The following is a 9,359-nucleotide window of genomic DNA, read 5'->3' as shown; positions in this document are numbered from 1 at the left end:
CTTGCCAGCTAACGTCTCCGCACTCCAGCTTTCCCCTGTCGGTGTCACGCCCCAGTACACAACGGAGAGGACTACTAATAAACAGTTCACGGCACAAACAGCATTGAACACAGTACTTCTTTCACTTCGTGAATACAAGAAGACAACTGAAAATGACACAATTCTGCAGTGATCGACCTTCTCTCTCACCGAGCTAAGCAGAATGTGCGTCATCACCTGTAGTCGCCATGGAAACGGGATCAGGAAATCGGCGATATGGCAAGATTCCCTTGCCGTACGCAAGCGAGAGATATACCATCGGAACCGATATGTCTTTCATCTGAGCCCTACTTGAAAAATCGATGCACTTCCCCTTTAAGCCTTGGGTTTTTGCATCTTTCTTACCTGTACAGCTCTATCTTCTTCTTTGTTCATTGTCTTTGGTGCGTGTTTTTGGCCGTGACGCCGAGACCTCAGGTCGGCAGAGTCATCAATGCCCCACCATCACTGCTGCGTCTCGGTGCAGCGCCTGCTCATTAGTTGTCACGTTTGTAGGAACGGAGCCACCCGCTAAGCGCTTACGGGTCGACGAAAGCTCCGCGGATGCGTCCGTACTGATTTCTACTGTGTCGTCACCCAGGCGTAAAATTGAAAATGTTACTGATTGGATCGAAGCCTGGTCGATCTTTAGCGTCATTGCTAGCGAGGGCGCACCAGGCGCATGTGCTGGTCTCATGGAGCACCAGCTAAGGGTAGTTCAAGCAGCGCAAAAGTATCGTTTTGCTGCGGTGCAGGAATATGACACTCGGTTGCGACAGGCGATGTCAAGACTCAAGGGACCATAGTATCAGCATTGGTAACCTGCACATGGAGTTTTTCACCCAGTCCTTCACCGGCCAAGCTCTGCCAGTGTGTGCTGAATGTAAGAGGACAGGCCACTCCACCATGGCATGTGTAGCGAAACCTTCACTGAATGCGCCTTTTCGTGCCCTCACCTCTGGCTCTGGGCCCAGCGGAAAGCCGATCTGCAAAATGTTCAACAAAGGGAACTGCACCTTTTCCAATTGTAGCTACCAGCACAGGTGCATGTTCTGCAAGGGAACACACCCAGCAACGGAGTGTCCCACCCGCGCTTCGGCCTGAAAAGCCTCATCACACTCCTGTACAGCCGTCATTAGTTCGCGAGAACTCTATGTCCACATCTGCTAATTCTTTAAGTTTAAACTCAATTGTCACACCAATAAATATTGATGCATTTAGCGTAGAGCTTGCTGGTCACCCTGATCGGGTCTTAGTGGACAATATTTTGCCCGGTTTGCGTTTTGGTTGCCGCATCGGGTTTGCAGGCGATCGCGGCGCTTCAGTTGTTTCTAGTAATCTGGCCTCTGCATCCACAGATCCAGCTATTGTTGATGCCTATTTAGCTAAAGAATGCAAACTTAAGCACACTAGCGGTCCTTTTGACACGCCACCTTTCTTACCTTTGCGCACGTCTGGTATGGGGGTAGTACCCAAAAAGGACGGGGGCCACCGTTTAATTATGCATTTGTCTGCCCCAGCTGGGAATAGTGTTAACGATTTTATTGACCGAGACGCGGTCTCGTTTTCCATGCCCTCTGTTGATACCATATGTGAGCACGTTAAGCGAATTGGCCCAGGTGCGCTTTTGTGCAAGGTTGATTTGAGGCATGCATTTAGACTCATACCAGTTCACCCGGATGACCGGCCGCTGCTTGGCATGTGTTGGCGAGGTAAATTTTATTTTGACATGGTGCTACCTTTTGGCTTGCGGTCTTCACCCTTTCTTTTCAATCGTTTTGCTGATGCACTGGTGTGGATCTTACGCGAAAACCATGATGTTGAGAACATTGAGCATTATTAGACGATTTCATCGATGTATCACCGCCAGCCCCAGTTATTGCTACCTCCGCGGCTGCGAGGAATATGGCTACCATATTGCAGGTATTCGAGAACCTAGGTGTACCGGTCGCTGAAGGACACGACAAAGTGGCCGGCCCCAGCACAACATTGACCGTCCTGGGTCTTGAGGTTGACACCGTGGCCATGGAGTTACGCCTCCCGGCATCGAAACTGCGAGATTTACAAGACAAGCTGGCGAACTGGCGAATATCTTCGCATTGCTTCAAGCGCGAGCTATTGTCACTGATTGGCCTCCTCGCATTTGCCGCAAAGGTGGTAGCAGCCGGCCGGACTTTCCTGCGCAGGCTCATCGACCTCAGTTCGACAGCAACCAAGTTGACTGAGATGATAGCCCTCGCCAAGGAGGCCCAGGAGGATATCCGCTGGTGGCAGGACATGCTCCCCCTGTGGAACGGCAAAGCGCTCATCAGGGACAACTGCTGGTCCAAGGCTCCTGACATCGAACTGATCACCGATGCTTCGGGCACAGGCTTCGGCGGCTTCTTTCAGGGCCAGTGGTTCAGCGTTGCATGGGATGACCTCCCAGGATCATCACCAACAGCTTCCATCATCTGGCGGGAAATGGTCCCAGTCACAGCAGCGTGCGCCCTATGGGGACACAAGTGGGGTGGCAAAAAGATTCTCCTGCATTGCGACAACAAGGCGGTGGTCGAGGCATGGAAGGCCGGCACCTGCAAGCACGCTGGCGTTGTTGAACTCATCCCCAAGGCCCTGCGTATCTCCGCGCTGAGTAACTTCACCCTGCTAATCACCCACATCGCTGGCATTGACAACGCCATCGCAGACGCCCTGTCAAGACGTCAATTATCCCGATTTCGCTCGCTTGCGCCAGGGGCAGACAGCCTGCCATGTTCCCTACCGGACATTCTCTGAGGGAACGCCCTCTACAGCCGAATTATTATTGCTGCTGTTGCTATTGCCGCTCTCGTCATCGTCGTCATGGTTCGTGTTGTTTGTTGCCGCTGTTGCTGCTGTAGTTATTGTGGCGGCGGTCATTGTTGCGGTCTTTATTGTGGCAGCGGGCGTCAGGCTGCAGACGACCTAGTGGCGTTGGCATTAATTACTATAGCACCGTTCATCCTTGTATTTTATGGCTTAATGACACTTGCTTAACTTTACAAGGGCGCGGCGGCAGCGTGGCGGCATACGCAGGGTGGTTATCTAACCAGCACTTAAGGCCTGGCGGCAGGGGTCTTGAGCAGGCAAATGAATATTAAGAATGCAAAGCAGTGACCGGGGGCGGGGCGGCGATGTAACACGCATGTAAAGGGTTCGCTGGCAAGCGCATGCCAGGGCTGGCAGATTGTTCCCATTCTGCATTTGCATGTACCGGCTCGCATGAAATACTTAGCGCAAGGGCTAGCCTCAGGGGGTAAAACCTAAATATACACTTATCATCATGGCAGCGGCGGGCAGTTGGCTTAGGGCACGGGCGCTGCCATAGACTATAATTATGCGCAATTTTATAAGCAGAGATAACCTAACATGCTAGGCGTTGGGGGACTCACCCAATAATACATAAGCATACATTATAGAAGGCTACTTAGACGCTGCAGGGCGTGCATTGTATTTTCATTTTCGAAGGTTAATATTCATCCCGCGCGGGACTAGCATGGCATACTGCGGAGCTGGCGCGCGCCACAGACAAACCCTAGCAGCACAGCCAAGCAACACGCTGCAGCGCGTGCATTGTATTAAGGTTAATATTCACCCCGCGCGGGACTAGCATGGCATACAGCGGAGCTGGCGCGCGCCACAGACAAACCTTAGCAGCACAGCCAAGCAAGATGCGGCAGCGCGTGCATTGTATTAAGGTTAACATTCATCCCGCGCGGGACTAGCATGGCATACTGCGGAGCTGGCGCGCGCCACAGACAAACCTTAGCAGCACAGCCAAGCATGGCAGGTCGGGTAGCCCGCGCGCGCGGGTCCCATAAGGCGCATAGCAATGATGCGTACCAATGCCGGGCAGCATCGCAGCAAACCAGGCGCATGGGGCATCCCATGTCGGTCAAGTGAACCAGGAAGCATATGGGTAACGCATAGAATTAGCTCTCCCAAGGGAGCTCCCCATTACTATTTTTGGAGGTATTTGGCCTAGAGCAGGGGCATCTACGAGCAGAATACACCTGCAACAACCATTTTATCGCGGTCGTGTTTGGTCTGCACAGGCGATGCCCGGAAGCTCGAGTTGTCTCGTGATGCCAACACCTTGGTAGCTTTGTCGGTCGCGCCCAGCACACGTAAGACATACCAGCCAGGCATTAACGCATACATGAAATTCGCAGCAGCTGTCGGCTTCAACCCGCGTCACCCGAACAACGAGGATATTGTGCGCTTTGCTACGTCACTTTCAGAGTCAGTGTCTGCAGCAACACTTAAGGTATACCTAGCTGCCATAAGGTTTCACTTATCGCAAGGTACGTCCGTAGAGGGACTGCGCTCACAACGCCTCGTGGCCGTGTTGAAAGGCATTGAGCGAAAGCAATTTGACACACGGAGGTCGGAGGCAGGTAGCCAAGGGGGCCGGCAGCGCCTACCAGTTGCGCCATCAGATCTGCTGACCATAAAAGCGCAAGTAGGTACGTCCGCCCACTCGGCAAGTGATAAGGCAATGATGTGGGCTGCACTGCTGACTGCATTTTACGGTCTGCTGCGCGTAGGCGAATATGCCTCCACGTCAACGGGCGAAGCACGCAATCTCCACACCCTGACTGTGGCCCAGGTCCAGATAGCGGAGACAGAGGTGGTAATCAACCTTGGTCCCACCAAGACCTCACAGTTCGGCGGGGGCGGCACAGTGTTGCTTCATGCGTCGGCCAACAAAGAGCTGTGTCCAGTAGAGGCCGTCAAGGTATACAGATCCAGGCGACGCTGGTCAAATGCGGAAGCGCCCTTCTTCGTTCACGACAACGGTAAGCAGCTCACTCAGAAGGACATCAACCTACAGTTGAAGAGAGCTTTGGGCCCTGAGGTCAGTAGCCACTCCCTGCGCAAGGGCGGCGCCACCGAGTTGGCAGCACGACGGGCGCCAGAGTGGCAGTTGCAGGCAGCCGGACGTTGGCGCAGCTCGGCATACAAGCGGTATATCCACACACCTGCAGGCTTCCCCTCCCACTAGCGGGGTGGCATAGAAACACGGTTCCCAGGACCCAGGCAAGACCTATTTTTGGACGAGCAGCAGGCAACCCTCATTTCACAATGGTGATTGCATAATCACATGGCAAAACAACAAAAATGCAACCCCATTCTACAGTGCTATGATGTGTGTGTCTCGGGGGGAGGGGCGATAAATGTAGGTTTGCAGCGTACGGCAAACCGTAGTTATCGCGGACAACCGAGCAGCAGGCAAAAGCCACGCGCGTGGCTAGGCGCGCAACAATGGGGGTGTCTGGCATGCAATGGCAGGCAACCGTAGACCTCTACTAGTAGAAAGCCCAGGTTGCACCAGGAGCACTAGTACGCCCACAGGCGAGACTACCCCATATTTGCATGAAGGTTGTAGCGCTAGTATTAATGCAAGGATTACGGCAGACAGGGCGCGGGCATGGCGCCCAGTCTCTATATTAGGAAGCAGGTCCTTTCGTGGCACGAAAGGGCTCCAGCCGCGGCGCGCGTACTAAGTCTCAGCCAACGCATAGTAGTATTAGTACTAACCGAGCATGCAAGATAAAACTGCAACAAGGCGGTACGGGGTAAGGACTAGTACAGTGCCAGGCAGAGACAGGCGGTATGGCGGAGAAATGCATATCACGTATGGAAAAGGCGAAGTCCCCGGGGGCTATCGGACCCACGATAACAGACACCACCATGCTTATATGGAAAATAAGGCGCGAGAGCTCACCAGGTAAGGTGGGTCGCGGGCAGGAAGACAGAAAAGAGAGGCCCAGCACGGGCCGCATAAGCGGGTGGCATATGCAAATGGTGTAAGACGTACTCACGAAGACCACCACGCGAGAATGCGGCAGCATGGCCTGTGTACGAGAGTACGATGCCGGGGCAACGCAGGGCGGACCAAGCTGTGGTGGTGCTACACAGCCTACAGGCACGAGGCACCTCAGGCTCAGCAGTTGGAGGTGGCGATCGCAGTGTCAGCATCAGTTCTGGCAGCTAGCAGCAGCAGATGGGCTTGATTTTTTTTTCAATACTATCAACGAAGAGCAGCAGGCAACCTCATTTCACAATGGTGATTGCATAATCACATGGCAAAACAACAAAAATGCAACCCCATCATCAGTCTACAGTGCTATGATGTGTGTGTCTCGGGGGGAGGGGCGATAACTCTGAGTTTCATGCATTACAGGATCATCAGGCTACATGGGTCGAGGATGCTAATGTACAGCTATAGGAAATTGAAGTGTTGCCATGCCAATGGCACGACTGAGCTCTGCGCCGATGCACAGCACAGCTGTAGAGGCCATACTGTATGCAGAGCACTCATGGCCTGGTGGCGAAACACTGGAATCTAGGTCCTAGTAGGAGTTGACCATTCGGATTCTCCCACCTATGATGGAAGCCACAAAGCACACCGGCAGCAGCTTAGTCTGAAAAGAAACTGAGTGTGTGGCACCTGATCGTAAATGAACTCCGTTAAGTCTGCCGTGCGCACAATCCAGAGATAGTTTGATCAAGTCACCAGCCTCCCAGGGTTGTCCCAACGTGTTGCCACTTGAACCACTCCAGCCTTGGATGCTGCCAGTATTCCTCTCGCTGTCACGAACTACACCAAGCGTTAACTCCGTTCCTTTGCTCTTCACTTGAATGCAGCACTCCACAATTCCATGGGAGTAGCAGCCCACTGTCGGAAGCGTCACTGTGCCTGGAAACGTGGAAGTGATGCCATACCGGTCATTGTCAGGTAGGATTGCCGGATTATGTGTACACGGTACAAGATCAAATGTTGGTCGAATGCGCACAGGTCCAGCTTTCACTTTCTTTGCTGATTCTTCATGAAATCCAGCATCAACAACTGCACCAAGCGATGAGGCATACCGCTTCTCCACAGTCGCAAATGATTCGTAACTGGCACCCAAATCTACTCTAGGCAGAACTTCTCCCTTATTCGCTGCATCTTTGCTGACGTTGACAACTTCGGTGAGCTGTGCATCCAAGATTTCACTGACTGCCAGAGCACTGCTTCCACTCAGGTTCTCCACCAGATATTCACAGCGGTCCAGGTGTTCTATCCTCTTCTCCACGATGTCTGCTTGTTTCTCCAATCGCTTCAACGCTTTCCAGCGCACTATGTCAAGCTCGTGCAGAAGTTCATGCTGTCGTTGCCGCAAATTTTCGATGTGTTCATCAAAATCAGCATAAATTTCCTTCGACAGCTTATCCACCTCGTCGTTGATTTCATGTAGACGTGCTTCAACGTCAGTAGTGGCCTTCATCAGCTTCTCTCTCCATGTGTCTTTCTGTACATGCTCCTCTAGATTCGACCTCCATTCCTCTCTCAATTTCTGTTCTGCTGGTTGAAAATCTTCACGAGGATGGCTTGCATGTGCCTTATCGCTGCATTTCTCACAGCACATCATTTTACACTGGGCGCAGTACCATGTGGCAGTCACGTGCGGATGAACCGGACATTTGCACTCATTCATACCTGTAGCTGTGGGGTGAGCATCTGGTCTGGCGGAGGACTCGAACGATATTTTTCCTTCCAGTGGATCATTCTTCTCTGGCCTAGAACATGTAGCCATTGCTTTGGCTGCAGGCTCCAACGCTGCTGATGATCCTGCTGCAGCCTTAGCTGGTTCGATTACCACTAGCGGATGATCACGAGTGGCCCTCTTTCCCTTGTGAACCGAGATATGACCTTCGCAGAGGTGTAAATCACATTTGACGCAGAAGGATGCGGCGGGCACCCATTCACCTTCGCACTGCGGATCTTGACACACAACTACCTTCCGAAATTCTGGCTCGTCACAATCGCTGTTCATCGCGCTAGCAGACAATGGCCAATCCACGAGAGAGTCTTCCAGCCGAACACTGGGAATTCCGGCGGTGTATTTCAGACATCTGGAGCAAGATACTGTCCCGTCTTTCCACACGACTTCCCTCAAGCAGGACATACACATGGTGTGCAAGCAACTCAAAATCTTCAAGCTACCGTTCGCCACATCAGGGGCTTGGCACACAACGCAGCGAGTACTGAAATACTTTGCAGCAGGAGCCTGCAGCTCCACGACTTCCTCCTTTGCATGATCTTTGTCTTTGCTTCCCTGCTCGACATCAACGGAAACCGGTTCACTCGAATTCTGGTCGGCCATGGCTACCAAAGCATTCAACACGGACCTGAAAATCTAAAATAGCGTGCATAGGCAAGGACAGACTCTCTCCGTCCGTTGCCAACCGTCCTCAAGTTTATTTGATGTACTGTACTTGTAGATATTCATATCTGCAGCAAGGTACGCCCTCTGGAGTCTTCTGACTGCACTGCAATCTACAATGCTACGTCACTCATGTAGTTTGCGCCTTGCTCCATTCAGCAACTAACTAATTACTTACTTCGACACTTTCAGGATTTTCACAGTTGTGACTGCAGCCGTGCAGGTTTTGCAGCCGGTCTCCTCCCAGCGAAAATGATTTGAATACATGTATGTAAAGCAGTTACTAATACTTCGAGCTGTCGAGTGTTGACATGTCGTCAGCCACCTCACGCCCATGACACCATGCAGACATCTTGCCATTTTCGGTGTTAGTTCGACGTCAGCGTATTGCTGATGCGCAAACACAGAACTATTCTACATTGTATTTCCAGTTTTCCACAACTCAAAGCATCGCAAAACCAAAACCACAGCAAACAAGGGAAGTTGGAGAGGCAGCAGTACTGGTTGACGAAACTGCAGCACTGTAATTTGTGCCACATGGCTCATCTAGCATGGTACATGTATGTGTTGTACAACAATACTGGGTTGATGTTTTTTGTTTTGTTTTTTTAATTTATTGGGAACACAGCCCTACAAAGAGACATGTGGAGACAAACACAAGACAAGACACAGGGGATGTAGGGACGACGTGCCGATGTACAGGGAGCAACTCGACCGACCAGGGGTCTCGGCGTTAGCGTTGCAACCTGGCATCGAAAAAAAGGGGGGGTTGCATGTTGCAATTAACCCTGTCATACTTGACAAGTAAGGCATGCAACCCAATTGAGAGTCTATCGGCTGGGTCTGCACTGGCAAGTTCCAAGAGCTATAATACTATAGCTCATTACATTCTCGCTCCATATACACCGGCATGCACCTAGACTTAATTAAAACATTGGACGTAGGAGCACACAAGGTGAGGGGTACCGTATTTCCTCGATTAATGGACCATGCTCGAATAATAGACCATGCTCAAATAGTAGACCCTCCTAGAGGCCTCACGGAAAAATAGTCGACCATGCCCGTATAAGAGACCCGGTCTCTTATTTGAGTTCATCGCTTTGCGCATGC

At 51.9% G+C, this 9,359-nt stretch overlaps 1 protein-coding gene across 1 annotated transcript; it reads left to right on the top strand.

The window, feature by feature from the left end:
- The first annotated feature begins 4,195 nt into the window (after positions 1 to 4,195).
- On the top strand, positions 4,196 to 5,041 carry LOC135816907 (uncharacterized). The gene has a single exon (XM_065330008.1). It carries the CDS (start codon positions 4,196 to 4,198, stop codon positions 5,039 to 5,041), a length of 846 nt encoding a protein of 281 aa, XP_065186080.1.
- Positions 5,042 to 9,359: the final 4,318 nt, after the last annotated feature.

Source organism: Sycon ciliatum, chromosome 5 (genome assembly GCF_964019385.1).
Source record: "Sycon ciliatum chromosome 5, ocSycCili1.1, whole genome shotgun sequence".
Lineage (NCBI taxonomy): Eukaryota > Metazoa > Porifera > Calcarea > Leucosolenida > Sycettidae > Sycon > Sycon ciliatum.
This window is presented reverse-complemented; position numbering and strand designations above follow the sequence as displayed.

Excerpts from the sequence above, each read along its gene's own strand:
- LOC135816907 (XM_065330008.1), top strand. The coding sequence starts at position 4,196 with ATGAAATTCGCAGCAGCTGTCGGCTTCAACCCGCGTCACCCGAACAAC.